The 18,272-nt window shown below is 34.0% G+C and overlaps 1 protein-coding gene across 1 annotated transcript; it reads right to left on the bottom strand.

The window, feature by feature from the left end:
- Nucleotides 1-273: 273 nt before the first annotated feature.
- Nucleotides 274-12,831, bottom strand: LOC108376713 (peroxidasin homolog; the record flags this gene model as incomplete). Its single annotated transcript, XM_017632944.1, has 2 exons — nucleotides 12,699-12,831; nucleotides 274-433 (listed from the first exon to the last, which is right to left on the bottom strand). Coding segments are annotated over exons 1-2 (268 nt in total), but the record flags the coding sequence as incomplete, so codon positions are not given.
- Between the last annotated feature and the right edge of the window lie 5,441 nt (nucleotides 12,832-18,272).

Below are 18,272 nucleotides of genomic sequence, written 5' to 3' on the forward strand. Positions count from 1 at the left end.
AGCATATCGCGCTAGATTTTAGCAAGGACATAACTAATCGCACAAGGACCTCTTTACGATATTCTTAGCTATTGTCTACATAAGCAATTTCTTATTGATAAATCTATCACTAAACTATACGTTGATGACCACTATATGGTAAAAAGTGTTCGCAGCGCATAAATGTGTATACACTGGTAGATATGTAGGTACTTACGCACGTTCGCTGATCAATATTAACATCAAAGAGCAATCAGTAATGATGAAATCAAATTGTTTTCACTTGATACTTACAGCGTATACGCAACGAAACTGGATTACTGGCGCCCTTTCCCTCCGAATTCACAGCCAAACACGTGTAATCACCAGCGGATGCACGTGAGACACTCTGCAGGACGAGTGATTGATCCGAAAGGATGATGCCAGCTGAAACATTGGAATGCAGTTCCTTGCCCTGCAGCGCCGAATCACAGCCATATGAGCCAAGGATATGTGTGTGTGTTGTTATAGTTGTTGTAGCAGTATGGCGAAGTGGTAAATTGCAAGTGCATCGTTGCGTAATAGAACCGAGAAGAAAGAAAATGCAAGGAAAATGAGAAAAAGTGCAAAAAGAATATTTATTGTATATTTTTAAATCCGCGTGAAATAACGTGTAACAAATGGTGAAATAAACGCATCAGTGCCAGTGAGACTGACACGCGTGTGATAGTGACGACCGAAGAGCATAGCCGAGAAGACGTCAGGACATGACCAAGGAAAATGGCTGAGCGTATGTGAATATGTACGTATGTGTTCGAGTGTTTGTGTGTACTGATGGCATACTAGTGTTGATAAAAGGGATCATAACGCTCTTTGATTTTAAGAACATTACTGAAGGAAGCACACATATTTACGAGTGTATTGCTTGCAGATGATGACGAAAATTCAAGAAAATGATGATAATCAGGATGATCTGAACTTTCAAGAAAGGGGAAATCATAGTAGAGGTCATGCTATTTGTAAAATAATTATGAAGAAGATATACACATGCGATTTCTCTGGCCGGATATGTTGACAGATACACACATGTACATATTTGTATACAATAGTATGTATAACATTTATGTACATGCATATATGACTTAAATAAAGTAGTGGAAGAAAATTTAGTAAAAAGTGACCGACACTGCATTTGTACAGTGTCAAAATTTATAAAACTAAAGAGGAAAATTCTAAGCTTTCCACTAGGTTCATAGTTGGGGGTAGTGCACTAAATTTTGAGTACACTAGGCATTTTACTATATAAATTGGAAGATATTATAATTTTCTCTATTTATCAGCAGCTTAGTGATAGTGGAAAACTTCTTCACCACTACTAAAAACTTTAGTGATATTGCTATTCTTTTTCATTGTGGAAGTAAATAAATTCGCACTAAACTCAAATAGTACAAAGTTGAAATAGTCACTGCATATAAGCAGCAATAAAAATTTTTTCATTCAACTTTCAAAAATTATTGTTCATAAAATTTCTCGAGCCGAAATTTGATATGGTGCATGTATGTACATTAGGTTGGCCAAAAGAAGTAAAGTCGGAACTTTAATGCTCCCTCTTGTATTATTCTATATCGAAAAAATATACCCCTTTTTTATTTTGAAATCAAAAAATATCTAGAGGTCGCTCCAAGCGCTCAAAGTTTTCCATGTATTTTATATGGGGAAAAAACGTTTCATAGAAATGGTATGGAATTCTTGAAAATCAATATTTTTCGATCAGAAAACTCCCAAAAACAATACACAATTTTTTATTTAACCATTTCTTGATACCAAAGATTTTTTATTTTTCCCCCATTGCATTTTCTGACATTTTCTGGGGGTTTTGGCGGACCTATAAAATATAGTTACTATAAAAAAATGGTTAAATAAATAATTAGGTAATATTATTGGAAATTCTCTGAAAAGGAGCAGAGTTTTTGCGATCGAAAAATATTGATTTTCAAGAATTCTATACCATTTCTACGACAAGTGGTTTACTTCCCATATAAAATACATGGAAAACTTTGAGCGCTTTGAGCGACCTCTAAATGTATTTTGATTTCGAAATAAAAAAATAGGAGTATATTTTTTCAGTGTAGAACAATCCTAGGGGTGAGGGCATAAAAATTCCCACTTTACTTTTTCACATGCATTTTTGAACCACCCTAATGCACACACATACATTTGTACAAATGTAACGTCAACATCCTCTGCTTGGTGGGTTCGTGAATAACAATAGGAAGTTTGAAAAAATCTCCTCATCAAGTTACCCTGGAGTGGAGTTATTATTACAAATCTTCTAATTTCGCTCAAAAATATTTGGATTGTGTATTGGTAATCCAAAGTATATATGTAAATACTGCAGCAAAAAATAATGGGTGCATTCAGGAATGCGTCAAGCCAAAGCATCAATTTCTGTTACCTATAAAATATATTTTCGCAACCAAGTTCCAATTAGGCATTCAACCATGGTTGTGCATATTGAATATTTTCATCCATTATAGTTTAGAAATAAAAGAGACTGATGCTTCGGCTTGTTGCGTTTCTGAACACACACAATAATATGCAATAAAGTGTTAACTTATAGTTATTTCGTTTCTTGCATTTCCCGGTGCGAAATGTGTTTGATGTTACACTCAACCCTGCAAAAATGCATGTTTTTGCCTTCTTGTCCTTGTATAGCTGACTAATTTCATAATATTGTCATTTTAAACAACCATATAATTTTCAGGGCAACTATCCCCCCATATATGTATCGAGTCCCAGATGCATGTATCGAGCATCTAGATGCATTTCTGCATCAAAAAGGCGGTTAGGGCTCAGTATGTAATAGTTCAAAGAAAGACAGCCTATGAAAATTTTTGTGCTTGTAGAAGTAAGCACTGGAAAAATAGGTAAGCACCATACAAGGTCATCCATGCTTTATTTCAGTTTTAGTACCAAAATTGTCATCATAACCAATGTAATCTACTAGTAAAGCGTAAAATGGACACCTCCGACGACNAATAACGTGCCGCCGAGGTTATCTCCAAGCGCCGAACTACTCCGAGCGACTGCTCTACATTCTACGTAACTTACTTTGTAAAGCGCCTCAAAAGTATATCTGATACCTAATGTACATTTTAAATTCCTACTTATATAAGGCGGCCACCCTTTTGGAAAAGTAAGGGAAATTCGTCAGTGAAGTGCCATATCATATCAGGGGCGGTTTAGGGAATGAAGCACGCTATTCAATCCTCTTCTATGCTAATTGACGCCAATTAAAAATGCAAAGTGATGCCAAGTCCTTCTCTAGCAGTAATTTTTATCCTCTGTCATCGCCAGCGGCCGCAGCGTTTTTCATGAATTTACAAAAATTGTATTTTTTGTTAATTTTTCAAATGAATTGTTTTTAAATAATAATTTATTTTTTCAATATTTCTACGCTCTGATGTTGGAGAATGTACTTTGAATGTACTAGCAATATATGTACATAGATGTAATACATATATGACAAAGCTTATCAGAGCAGAGAATATGCCTTTTTGGCCTTATAAGTATAAGAGTGTGACATATTAAGAAATGAGTATAAAACTTTTTCACCCCTTGCCTTTAATTTGGAATAGAACACGAAAAGAGAAAGGGGCAATCAAAAGGCGACATTTTTTCAGGAAATGAAACCGAAACCAAAACCGTAACCGTTTATAACCGTTTCGTTTTCCAAAACCGAAATCGAAACCAGAACCGGTACTTGACCTTTACGGGAACGAAACCGAAACCTGTTCAAGCACAGGTTTCAATCGGTTACCAGAAATTTATAAAAAATCAGCTGCAAGATGTAGCAACCAAAATTTTATTTCCTCGGTACCATAACTGTGATGTTTCACAAAAAATTACTTGCATAACAAATTTGTTGACTAGTATGTGAATAGCCTTTTAGTTCTTATATGTCGTGATTTATAGCAACACTGATAAATTTGCTGCAATTCAAGGCGGTAGCAGTGCTGCCGCTTTCACTTCAGATGACGAGCCTGATGATTTTGAGTTAGTGCTGTCTCAGTCAGACGAGAATCGTAATTCCGTGGACCGAAACTTCTGAAATTATCCTTCCTGTTTTAGCAAAGCAAAGCAAAGACGGCAAGACCGAAGTATCGATGTTCTACTAAAATATTGGAAAAATGAGTCTTTGTGGAAACCGCACTTAGCACACAGTTAGATAAAATAGTTTTAGCTGTTCCTGCAACGCAGCTCAGTGTTGACAGGCTGTTTTCTGGCCTAAAAATCATTATGCCACCTACGAGAGCCAATTTAAGTAGTAATGTAGTGGACTCGATTTCATTGATAAGAGCCAATCAAGTGTTTGGCCTACAAATATATTTAAATACATTTATTAGACTTTTGCGAGTAAGATGTGACCTATTTAAACAAAAAATTTTTATTATATTATAATATCAGCAAAATTTCTGTGAATATCACACTTACTTATATGTATGTACCCTGCAGAAAAAATTATCAATTGATTACAATCACCAACTTATAGTTAGCTTTTTTACGAGATTTCGATCAATAACTGACTTCTAATGAGCTATGACAAAACTAACTTTAAATGAGCTGCAAAGTCGTGCAGGAGTCATGCAGACGCAATCGTGAGTTTTTATCTTTACAAGTTTCTATTTAAATGTCCTCCTACAAAAATAATTTCAAAACACATTTTTTTCTGCAATTCGCAGATTCTTTTTCGAATTCAGGACATATAAAATATAGATCGAAATTTTACATTATTATTTTGATGTTATGTCTGATGGAATTCAAATGTGGGACCACCTACAAAAGAACATGTAACCAATGTATGTAATGTTAAATAGAATAAATAAAAAAATATAAAAATGAGAAACAAAATTGTATTGATATTTATGTCCAAAAGTAGTTAGCTACATCATTATTTTTCGGTCATCACCCTTCAAAAGTAGTTGGTTACGGCCAAAGGAAATAGTTAATAAATAGTTACCACTAGTCGACTGCTAGTTAGTTGATATTTAGCTACAAACTAGTCCCATTTCCTGCAGGGTATTATATCAAATCACTTTCAGCAACAACTCCCATTATATAATAAATAATATACTAAACAAATTTCTGAATTTAGATCTAAGCAAATGTGATGGAGATTATTAGATTGTGTTGTACAATGGTTATAAGATTCAGAGGTGATTTCTTTACATAAATTAAAATTAATCACAATGTTTAGCATCGCCAAAAACAAACCTTGGAAGGTAAATTATTATTTAATAAATAATTAGTTTTTTTGTTTGTCAAACTTATCTTAATTTTTGTATTCCAAAACCGAAACCGGAGAAAAACAGAAACAAATTTTAAAGAACGAGAACGTAACCGAAACCGGAACACTTTGCAAAACCGAAACCGAAACAGGAACACGACATATTTTGAATCGGTTTCATTGTACCTTGCATTTTTTGGTAGAAACGAAATCATCATAGATAAGTGTTTAAATTTAATGAAACGTTTCTGTGCTCCACTAACATTACCTAGTGTTAGATTTTTTTTTTACTATCAATTTTAGTGTAGAAAAAATGGGTTGAAGGAATATTTTTTTTTTCAATATTCGATTCTTAATTTTAGTGGTCCATTTTTTTTATTTCGCTATGACTATTGTATAGTTAGCCTGATATTTTGCAATTCACCACAAAACATCAAAAGTAGTAGTGAAAAATGTTTCACTATCATTAGCTACAGTGTAAACTGAAAATGTAGGGCACTACCCCCAACTAGTGATATGTATGTCCGCTTGATGTCCAAAATATATGGCGATTTTATTTGTTCGAAGTACATATACAATTTCTTTTTGTAAAAATTTGTTTTTTTTTTTGCATTTTCTTGTTAAATTTTTATATGCAACTTGAATTTGGTTGTGTTTTTGCCTAAAATTACTTGTTTATAACTATTGCATTGAATGGAAGAGAAAGGACATTTCCCGCCTTTTGCTAATATTCTCTGCGTAATGCTTCGATTTTGGCTTTGTCAGAAGCCCACAAGACTACTGGGAGAGGCCTGTGCAGCACAATATTGAAAAAGAAGAAGTTCATTCAGAAATTGACCAACCTTTGACGAGCCAATGAAGAAGCACATTTTGAATTTGTTTTGGAATATGTCTTGGGTGTAAAAGAAAGTAGGTACGTATATCGACGGCTGAGTGGAAGATCGACCTATGTATCTCGGTAGCCCTATCTCAACTTAAAATATGTTGAAAATATGTTGAGATAGGGCGTTTTGAATCGGCAGCTGGGATAAGGTATTTTTTAATTCAACTCCAAGATAGGGCGTTCTTCAACCAAATTCTAAAATAAGACGTTCTTGAAAAGTTTTTTGATATAGGGAGTTTTTGAACTGGTTGCAGGGATAAGTCGATCTTCCACTCAGTCAGCGATGTGTTATGGACCTTGTAAATTTAATTGAGAAAATAAGAAGATTTTCAGAAATATTAAGATGGATGATTGTACTCATTACATACACTTTGAAACATAATACCGGCCGATTGCACTTGTGTGTGACATTGAGATTAAACGAAAAAATGCTGCAAAATTGGATAAGCAACTGAGGAACGCAAAGTATGCAACTAAGTCAAGACAAATCCCTAAATCTAACAATTTTGTTGTTTAACTTTTCAGTAGGTAAATTAATAGATCCCGACTTTGCAGGCTTTAAATTGGGATTAGTTAGTTTGGCAACATTTTCCACAAATTTCCACTGTATTTGTTTGTGGTATATTTTTGTACTTTCATGCGATTATCTAAAAAAGAAAACTGCATTCAAACTTGTTTAAGAAAAGTACAACTTAAGAAGTGAATCTCTTTAGACCCCTCGTCTTCACGTGTTAAATATTGTTTTTTTTTTTTGTATTGTTCCTTTTTTATGTGGAAAATCATATGCCTATAAATTAAAAAACATGTTTTTTAAATCATTTTTTTTTTTTAGCATATAAGCCATAGTGTACTGCAAAAAAAAAATACTAAAACACTTAATTTCGAAGCAAACTTTGCTTACTCACGCTTTTTGCAAAAAAATTATCTCAAAAAGCCTTAGAAAAAATATAAAAGAGATTGTTTGGCTTTTTTTTTGTGAATTGCATTTAAAAAATGTCTAAATACATAGCGTTCTGAAACTTTAATAAGACATTTCCTCCTCCTGTAAAGTAGCGAAAATGAGAGTTACGTCCTTTCCATACTTTACTAATGTTTCCCTTGGGAAAAACACGATATGTTGCAAGATTCAAAATCGGTGCAAAATAATATTTACAGTTATAGGCCGAAAAATTATTCAAAAAGCTGCAAAGATATGTTTAATGTAATGTAACTCTCCAACGGGTTATATAACTAATAGATATGTATGTAGATTTCTCACCGTACCATCACCTGCGATATTTGTCATCGCCAATGAATAAAGACCCGTAAATCTTTCGCACAACCTTTCTATTTCTTTCGAAAGTATGGGTTACCCTGTGTTATTTGTTCACAAAACACTTAAAAAAAAACTTAGTCCAAAGCGTTCAAAATTTCTTAAGAACTTCATTAACTCTATTTAAATTTCTTTTCCAGCATATTGTAAGTAAATTTTTCCAATTTTTAGTGCTTATCTCACCTGCTTTCCGGATCTTGTTATGGTAATAAAACGATTTCATAGTTATTGATTTGAGCGTACTTTTTTACCTACTGTAAAAAGAGTTACAGTTAAGCAATTTTAATAATTAAAGGGGGAACATTTGATGTTACGAATGTCATTACCATTAAACTACTTACTATTCCAAGTAGTTCGCTACTAAGAACTAAATAAACAAGTTCACAAGAATACATTGTGCCTCAGCCATGTTTTCATATTGCTGTAGTTTAACATGCCTGCATATCGTCGCCTCAGAAAACGGATGACGAATGTGCAAAATCACGATTTTGGGATTTTGATGCAGATTTACTAAGTTGGACATGCTCTTTCGATTTCTGCAATCCATTTTTTTATATCTCCATTAGTTTTTGAGATATTTCGTGCGCATTTTGTCGTATGTTACATAATATTAATGATTGGGTATGCCTTTTGTTGTATGTGCTGAAAATGCGTCACATACGACAAATTCCCATACAAACGTACCTTTTTTTTAATCATAAAACGTTTGTCGTATGTGGCACATACCACAAATTCCCATACAAATGTAATCTTTTTTTAATCATAAAACATTTGTCGTATGTATCGCAAAACTTTGAACTTACGACAATTGGATGGTCCGCTACTATAACGATACAATTAAAATTGAAAATTAAACTAAGTAACTAATTTTAAAATTTTAAATTTTTAAATTTTAGCTTGCACTGAGTCTCCAATGAAATGAAAGAGATAAAAATGTACAAAAGACTGAATTTAAGTATTGTTTTTTGTTTTTATATAAAGAAAACGTATGTTCGTAACATATTTACAGCATAAGAGATGTACAGATTTTTTTTATTAAATACATGATTATGTTTTTGTTATGTTTTTTCTAATAAGTAATCATTATTTAATAAATATGTCTGTTTTTTTCATCAAATTATACCATCGTCGTTGAAATAGATACTTTACTATTGTCGTATGTTCTGTGGACAAAACAAAGTGGTGAGTAAACGCTACTTACGACAAATGTATACGGAATGAAAAGTAAATTTTCTCATTAACGTTAAGAGATATTAAATGTAAAAATATGGGAAATCAAAACTAATAACACCAACTACGTCTCCTTCAAAAGTTACAAAAATCTACCGTACAGTTTCGGATTAATTCGACCTTAAACTTCAAAGTCAATTTTCTCAAAACCGTGTTTTGTAACATTCGACATCCGTTTTCTGAGACGACGATATTTATGACTTACATCTCCTTAGGTTTTAATCAAACTTGCTGCCAGAATCAAGGAAGCAGTTATCATTTTTGTACAAGGGCAAAAAAAAGGATACAAGCACATAGAATCACTATGAAAAAAAAACCAGTTAAATAAAGGATTACCACATCACTTGCCATTCCAAGTCAGACAAACGAATGGAAATGACGTAAAGTAAACTCAAGATGAAGCCTAAGAACGCTTCGGCAGTAGGTAGCAAAAAATGTTATTCCAGATGGAAAAATACTTGTACAGACATACTCCTGCCTGAAGTTTAGAAATAAATGGTTTTATACCAGTTGTTTTTTGGTAAAGCCTACAGACTTCCCAAACACCACATGGTCGGTATAAATGATGAAAATTTAGTAGTAGTAGCTAGGCAGAAAGGTTGGTAGGCCAACAAACCGGCGAACCTAGTCTGGATTTAAAGACAAACTAAAAAAATAAAATAATTTCCACTAAATGTCTAATCCTATGTTGTACCAGCTGTGTTTGTATGTATATATATATATACATAAGTAAAAACATACGTAGAAATGTGCCTATTAGATTTCTTCTTGTATATTAAAAAGTCCACACGAAATCGTGTATACATAAGTACATATGTGCAATGTACATACATATATATTCAAAAGAACTGAAAAGAGAAAACAGTGAAGACTTTTATTCAAGCGTTTAGCAAGTGTGCGTTTGCATTACAAAGCTGTCTACTGGAGTCCTGTGCACACCTATCAATGCATGTATATATGTACACTAGGGTGGTAATAAAAAAGTTTAAAATGGTCAGCTCTCACCCCAAGCATTTTTCTAAATGAAAACACATTAAAAAGCCTAAGTTCGGGTGAAGCCGAAAATTAAATAAGTAGCCGGCGAAAGTATTAAATATAGTTTTCAACCTTTCTGAAAACTACAGTTACATGATAAGCAGAGTGGTTTTTGCCCTATTTCTAATGATGTCGATAGTATTTTCATTTAGTCTTAATGGGATAACCTTATGCAGTTATAACTGGGCGGTTGTACGCCCATTTTATAAAATTCCATAATAATGTTATTTATTTTTAAGGTATTGTTGTGAGATCGACTTTGAGTAGATATGCATCCTTAATCTAATCTATGTTTCTAAAATTTACCGTTATATTAAAAGTAGGCGTAATTTTAGTCCGAATTCAAAAATTTTCAACATATGGCAAGTACAATAACTGTACCGAATTTGGTATAAATCGATCAAACGGTTACCGAGATAAACATATGTGGGCGGTGCCATGCCCATTTTCTAAAATGTTTATGCAAACGAATTTTTTTTCTGAAGTGTTATTGCAAACATCATTTTTGAATAAATTATAAATTAGCTTCAGTATTTATTGATTTGTCGAAGATTTCGTATTTCCCTAAATTACCGTTATATGTTATGTGGGCGTGGTTATTATCCGAATTGAAAAATTTTCAGCCATTTGGTATGTTTTCTCAAGACCAACAATTGTGCCATGTTGGGCAAAAATTAGTGTATCGTTTACGATAATAGTTAAACGCATGTAATCATAAGTGACCGTGGCTACGCCTATTTTCCAAAATAGTTTAGTACTTTTATTTTCCACCTAAAAATCATTGGGAATATAAATTTTTACGGCTGTTTACTTGCTGCTACAAAGAACCTTTATGTGAACGAAGTTATAATACCCTTGTGCACAAGTGTAAAGCAAAACAATGTTAATTAGGACTGCCTGGAATCCCATGAAGTTTTCCATGTATTTTTTATGGGGGAAAAAACTCTTTGTTCGTACAAATAGTATAGAATTCTTGAAAATCAATATTTTTCGATCGAAAAACTTTCTTTCTCTTCAAGAGACTCAATTAATTTTCTTTACCGTTATTAATACTAGAGATTATTTAATACTAGCGATTTTTATGGGTCAATCCATTGCATATTTTGGGGATTTTGGAGGACGTGTAAAAAACAGTTAGTATTGAAGAATTGTTAAATTAACAATTGGGCACTATAATTGGAAGTTTCTCAAAGATAAACAGAGTTTTCCGATCGAAAAATATTGTTTTCAAGAATTCAATATCATTTCTAGGAAAAGGTGTTCCCGCCCTATATAAAATACATGAAAACTCCACGAGCTTTCAGACGGTTCTAAATGTAATTATACCTTTCATGAGCATGAAATGGTATTATAACTTTGGTCCGTGTTTTAAGTACCAGAACAAAAAGAGATAGACCCATTAAAATATACTTTTATGATCAGAACGTCGAGCTGAGTTGATTTATCCATGTCCGTCTGTCTGTCTGTCGTCTGTTTGTATGCAATCTAGTCTCTCAGTTTTCGAGATATCCGGATCAAATTTGGTAGGTGGGTGTATTTTTATAATGTATTAATCATTTGTCGGAACCGGAAGAATCGGACCACTATAACATATAGCTCCCATACAACTGATTTTCAGATATGAGATTTTCTTATAACTTCCCATTTATGCAGCTACGAACATGAATTTGCAACTTGCACCCATTATCAACAGAATCTTAAGTGAAAATTACAAAGATCGGGTCACTATAACCTATAGCTCCCATACAACTGATTGTTCAGATATAGAATTTTGCGTTATAATTCATCCATTTATGTAGCTAGGGCCATGACATTTCGCGCTGTTTTCACTCGCAGAAGACTTACAGTGAAAATAACGAAGATAGGGTCACTATAACCTGCAGCCCCCATACAACTGATTGTTCAGATATGAGGTCTTTTATCATATCTCCTCCATTTATGCAGCTAGGAACATGAAATTTCGCACCATTTTCACTCATTATTAACAGAATACTTACAGTGAAAATAACAAGGATCGGATGGCTACAACATATATCTTCCATACATCTGATTGTTCAGATATGTGATTTTACTGTAAAACTCCTTTATTTGAACAGCTAAAACCGATAAATTTCGTAAGATATTTTATAAATAATAATACAATGTCTACTGAGAAAATCGTCAAAATCTATGCTGTATAAGCTTTATCTCCTATAGCACTGATTGTTCAGATACCAGTTTTTGCGATATATCTCCTTTATGTAGGAAACTAAACCCAACAAATTGTGTTACCGGTTTACATACCGATCACATAGCAGTGAAAATGATTGGTGCCATATAAAGTGTATGTTCCATACCTCTGATTGTTTAGATGCGATTTTTTATATAAGTATGTAACTCCTCTATCGATGTATGCAGATGTATTCAAAAGCAGTAATCTGTCAAATAAAATTTGCAGATGTTCATGAAAGGTATGAAGCCTTCGGCATAGCCGAAGACGGCGCTGCTCTTACTTGTTTTTTTAATAAAAAAGATATATTTTTCCATTTACAAAAATCCTAAGCTTAACTTTTTATACCTTTTCTCCACGCATGCACATTAGGACCACCCTAACGTACATACAATGGACATAAATGTCGCTGCACATTAAAATTTGTACTTGTATATGTAAATATGTGCATGCTATATACAAACATATTTTTTTTAAAGTCGTACATAAGTACTTATGCATAGATCCATATATAAAATGATCTAGGTATGCAATGAGTTGTAAATCCTTGCATACATATTTTTTGTGTATTTGCTTCACGGCGGGCAATTTTTTGCTGTAGTTTTTGTGCGATGCGTACATACTTACAACCATTTGTGTTACACATTTCACTTAAGTGCTTTAATGGTTTAATGTATGTATTTTAGCTGGTAAAAAGGAGATACAACTCCTTTTTGTAACTTTTCTTGCATTCGTGTAAATGTTTGAGCTTTTTCGTTTGCATATTTTACTTTTTGGTACTTACGTTATGAAACCACGACATTTTGTATGGCTTTGGATTTGATTGTATGACGCATTCAAAGTAAACGTCATCGCCTTCCTTTATGTCATCTGGATTCAATGAAGAACCCATTTTGAGATGAGCTGTTGGCTGATCTATAAAAAAAGAAAAAAAATTGGTTCAATGATAGACAATCGTGGTTTTATTAATATTTTATATGAAATGATAATATACTGAAATCAAAAAGTAAAATAATATACGAGACTGTACTTATTTTCCATGAATAATAGTTCACAAAAATAGCATAGTAGGAAATTACAAGTTAACTTCCTGAGCTGAGCTGTTCATATATCGCGCCGAGAAGTTGGTGCATGCATAAGTTTCTCTAAAAAATAATATTATATAATGACGAAAGCATGCATTCTTTTGGAATTTATAGGAATTATTTTTTAAATGTTGATGAGTTTATCGGGCAATTGGTATTACGATATTCAGTTGAACAACAAGTAAAAGTGATCCAAGCGTTGATGCTGATAAAAAAATCATAATGAGCTATGAGACAAATTTGCACCTAAACGGTTTTTCTTCATGGCAGGATAACAACTTCTTTGGCCTGAATTATATACCATGGGCGTTCACTTTTCGATTCCAGAGTAGGGGAGACAGATAACATATAGTTATATTTAGTTATGGATATGTCTTACAGTTCCGATAAAATTATGCTGTTTCCCAAAATGAGCTTTATAAATTCCACCTACAACATTTTCATCCCCTTTAGGAGGAGGGACTAATCAATTGATTCAGGGTTGGACATTATTGAAATCTTTTTCCAATATCGACAAAAACGTCCGTCTATTCTTTGATGGCTAATACTTTTTCAATCTTTGATAAGTATGACTTCATTGGAGCGCGGTCTCCAAGGATTTTCCCTTATGGTAAGCATGTTGGTTCACAGAGGCTATCATTTTTTAGATTTCATCGTATGTTTTCATCTATGAGGCTTTGTAGAGTCTTTAGAAGAAATGAGGTGACGCTTATGGGGCTGAAATCTCTTTATTTCACACGAGCGGTCCTGTATCCTTTTGGTAAAAAACTTTCTTTGCAGAGGACATCCTACCCTGTCATTATATTCCCTACGGAGTTGTCTAGGTAAGAATGTATCTTAGGTCTTGGCGAAGCATTGGCTTTGTAGTCGGAGCCCCCAAGAAAGTAGATATTCACATAGATATCCTACATTTCGCTACAAGATAATGTCCAGTCATAATGAGTGCCTGGATAGAATTCATATTTGGAAAAATGTTTAAAAGAATTTGTTTGCAGAAGTTACGCCAATACTCGCTCTGGGACTTTTTATGCCTTCTTAAATATTCTGAAGGCTTACTTTTAAGGTTGCCAAAAATCTGTTCTCTTTTGCTTTTTTAAAGATCATCCTGCTGAGGTTTTTCTCCTAGCTTTCGGGTTAGAGATATATGCATGTAACAGAGGTTATCCCTTAATAAATTTTTAACGCGGAGTCTAGCTCTCTAAAAAGAAATAAACGAAGTGTTCGCTTCATAATTTTTAAACATAAGAAAGCATAAAAGTGTACCAGATGGAAATTCGCTTAAAAAAAATCATATAGCAACCCTGTTAGAAAAAACAGTAACTAAAAAGAAAAATTTTCAAGTACTTTGAATTAGTAGGATATGCATCTCAAGATTGCTCGTTATTCGTCTCCCACGGAAGGATAGGTTTCCCTGGAATATTTTAAAGATATTTATAAATTTGATGACTCTCCATAGCCGCGGCATCGGTTCTGCCTTCTCGTAGCTAGTTTAAGTGTCTCATTATGCTCATCCCGATGTATGTTACAGAAGCGTAAACGATCACATCATATGATGAAGTGGCTGTTGGTATGATCAAGAAAAAGTTTTTAAGGAAGATTTACGGGCCTTTCCATGTCTTAAGAGAGAACACAAATGCTTCATGTCCACGTCATCACCAACACGTAAATCGCGATGCTGCTGGCAGAGTAAGAGGAAGGCGTCGTTTTCGAATAAAATACCAGTTGGAGAAGGACTAGACTTCATATTGCATTTCCGCTTAGCTTCGGCTGGCACAGGGCCATACAAGAATATCTAAACATATTTTTGATTGCTTCGTTATAGCCAATAAATCACGTAATTAGTTTACGAAAAGTCACCTATTAAACAAGTCGATCCGCAAGTAAACTGAAACTATGGAGAAAATCGAACACCGTGCAGAGTTAAAATTCCTTACCAAGCAAGTAAAAAGTGCGCAAACTATTTTGAATGAATTTGAAGCCGTCTATGGTAAACATGGTACTGGTAAATCAATGATTTATAAATAGCATGGGGGCTATTTAAAAAAGGTCGGGGTCGATTGAAGACGACCACCGCTTAGGATGGCCCGTCGAGGTAACCACAACTGGCATCGTTGAAAAAGTTGAAAACTTGTATTGCTCATCGATTAAGGCCTGTATGCAGCTCTCAAGAAAAGCAAAAACTCCATATAAAATTACGTACAATAAATGGCTAAGAAATTATCTTGAGTCAAATTTCCTTAAGGCAGTACGCAGTTCTTAAGACATTTGCTACGCTTTCTACTACGGTTTTCTAAAGTTTTTTGTGAAAAAAGAGCACAAGGCAACCCAGGTTTGGAACAGAAATATATGCCCGTTCCATTATTTCTTGAGGAAAGAGTGAGGCAACAGGCTGTGAGGTATCAAAAATGTCAAAGTTCCTTGGACACACACGTGATATAATGGCAATTTTTTCTTGACCGTTTTCTTTAGAGCTGCATACAGGGCTTTATAAAGAAAAGGGTATCACCATACTCGGACGATACTATAACGCAACTATATCAGAAAAATGAAAGGAGGACATGAAGGAAAAATCTCGAGGAAAATTTACCAAGGGTGTGTTACCCTTGCAAGACAACGCACCGGTTCATAAAGGCAGAGTTGCAATGGCAGCTTTGCACAGGTATGGCTTCTAATCGTTGCCTCATCCACCTCCCAGTGGCTTTTATATGTCTTCAAATTAAACAAAAAAAGTGTTAAGAGGAAAGACGACGATGTGGTCAAGGAGGCAATTTTGGCACAATTTGAGGCGAAAGACAAAAAATGTTTTTTCGACGGTTTAAAAAAATTAATAAACCCAGCAAAAATTGTTGGGCCATGGGTTCCATTTGGAGAATACTTACAATATGCTCCTCTGTAATACATTAGCGGAGCAACTCTGGTCTCTACACCAATTTATTTTTACCCGATCATTGCACGTATTTTAACCTGCAGTGCAGAAAAGATTTGTATTCAAAGTAATTTTTGCATGAGGATATACATATGTATAAATGAATTGTTTAAAGAAAAAAACTCCCGACTTTACAACTCACTTTAAGTTGGTGCTTTCATTGCTTATTAATTGTGAGGTATTCATCGAAACCCCGAAAGAGGTACAAGCTGGTTATTTCTAACAATTACAAATTTTTCACTGCAGGGGAGTACCCTTTACATGCATGCATGAAGTAGTCGCGCTTTTTGCAGGAAATATATGCATATATTACGGTACAGCAACTGAAACGTTGAAAGCGTAACGTCACAGTTGGCAATAAAATCAAAGTGAAACTGCTGCTTAAGGGTATACAAAGCTCAGAGGCAAAATAGCGCAGTGCATAATTATTGCTACAACTGTACGTACTAGTATGCCCTTGTGTTCATATGTATGGAAGTACATACTCACATTCATACATGCAACATTTTACATAAACACTTGGTAAAGAAAATTAGGTTTGCCTCAACTGAGGTGATATTAAAGTAAATTGTCAGCGGTTAGGCAATGAGTGGAATAGTCTGTAGTGAAATATAAAAATAGATGGTCTGTCCATTTCACCGAGTTTTACCGCTGTTTTTGTTTTTTGTGGTAAGCTTGGTTGATGAAAGCATCAACGGCCGACAATGTTAAACGTTACTCCTCTACATATATGTATGCATATATTCTATTTGGTGGGAGAGAAATAGAGAGAGAGAGAAAGAAACTAAATACTTTATGACCAAAAAAGCTTGCAGACCTACCCACAATATCATTGAATGAATATTTATGTATGCCTTTCATAAATTTCCACGCAACACCCTGAGTAGCTAAGGTCAGCATAGCAAAATATGCTTTTTCTCTTTCGCATTTTACATTCCCCCCCCCCCTTCAATGTGGGCAGCTTGCCAACATCCGAGCAATGCAAATGGGCTATTTATTTTTATTACATACAAACTTGGCCAATTTTATTTCTAATCAGNTCAACTGAGGTGATATTAAAGTAAATTGTCAGCGGTTAGGCAATGAGTGGAATAGTCTGTAGTGAAATATAAAAATAGATGGTCTGTCCATTTCACCGAGTTTTACCGCTGTTTTTGTTTTTTGTGGTAAGCTTGGTTGATGAAAGCATCAACGGCCGACAATGTTAAACGTTACTCCTCTACATATATGTATGCATATATTCTATTTGGTGGGAGAGAAATAGAGAGAGAGAGAAAGAAACTAAATACTTTATGACCAAAAAAGCTTGCAGACCTACCCACAATATCATTGAATGAATATTTATGTATGCCTTTCATAAATTTCCACGCAACACCCTGAGTAGCTAAGGTCAGCATAGCAAAATATGCTTTTTCTCTTTCGCATTTTACATTCCCCCCCCCTCCTTCAATGTGGCAGCTTGCCAACATCCGAGCAATGCAAATGGGCTATTTATTTTTATTACATACAAACTTGGCCAATTTTATTTCTAATCACAACCTATACCAGCAAAAAGGAAAATAATAATAACAACAAAAGCCAAGGGGAATTAACAAAAGCACGACAAGTAACAGAAAATGCCATCCAAGCATTTACGGAGTTCAGCAATTGAATTAAATTGAATGTAAGTATCAAAGGACATTCCGAACACTGGCCTTTTGATATTCGGTATTTGTGTTTTTGTGGTTTTTGTATATTTGTGTCTAGAATACACCATTTGTTTGTATATAATTGTGTGTATGCATGTATGTACGTGCGAATGCGTAGGCAAGTCAAATTATGCGTACTAAGTGTATACGTTAGGGTGAACCAAAAAAAGGTAGAGTCAGAATTTTATTGCTTTAATCCTCTTGGATTACTCAATGCTGAAAATATATGTATGTATACCCCTGTTTCTTTTATTTTTTAAATAAAAAATAGTTAGAGACCGCTCTAGGCTGAACACGTATTTAATATAGGGAAAATAAAATTTTTCGTAAAAATGGTATGGAATTCTTGAAAATCCAATGAGAACAGTTTTTTCTATTTAGGATATCACCAATTATAATATGCAATTATTAATGTAACCATTTTATATTGTGAACTTGGTCAATTACCATAAAATTTTTAATTTTTTTTTTATATAATTTTCAACGCTTTGGGCTTAGAGGTCAAAAAAAGGGTATACTTTTTCAATATAGAAGAATACTAGGGGTGAGAGCAGTAGAATTCGCCCTTAAATTTTTCAAATGCATTTTTGGACTATCCTAATGTATATATGTCCCGATTTGAATTAGCTCCATTGCAAAGCAGTTATGCATGCATACAA

Source organism: Rhagoletis zephyria, unplaced genomic scaffold, assembly GCF_001687245.7.
Source record: "Rhagoletis zephyria isolate East Lansing unplaced genomic scaffold, Rhagoletis_zephyria_1.1 Rzeph_scaffold_10853, whole genome shotgun sequence".
NCBI classification, from domain to species: Eukaryota; Metazoa; Arthropoda; class Insecta; order Diptera; family Tephritidae; genus Rhagoletis; species Rhagoletis zephyria.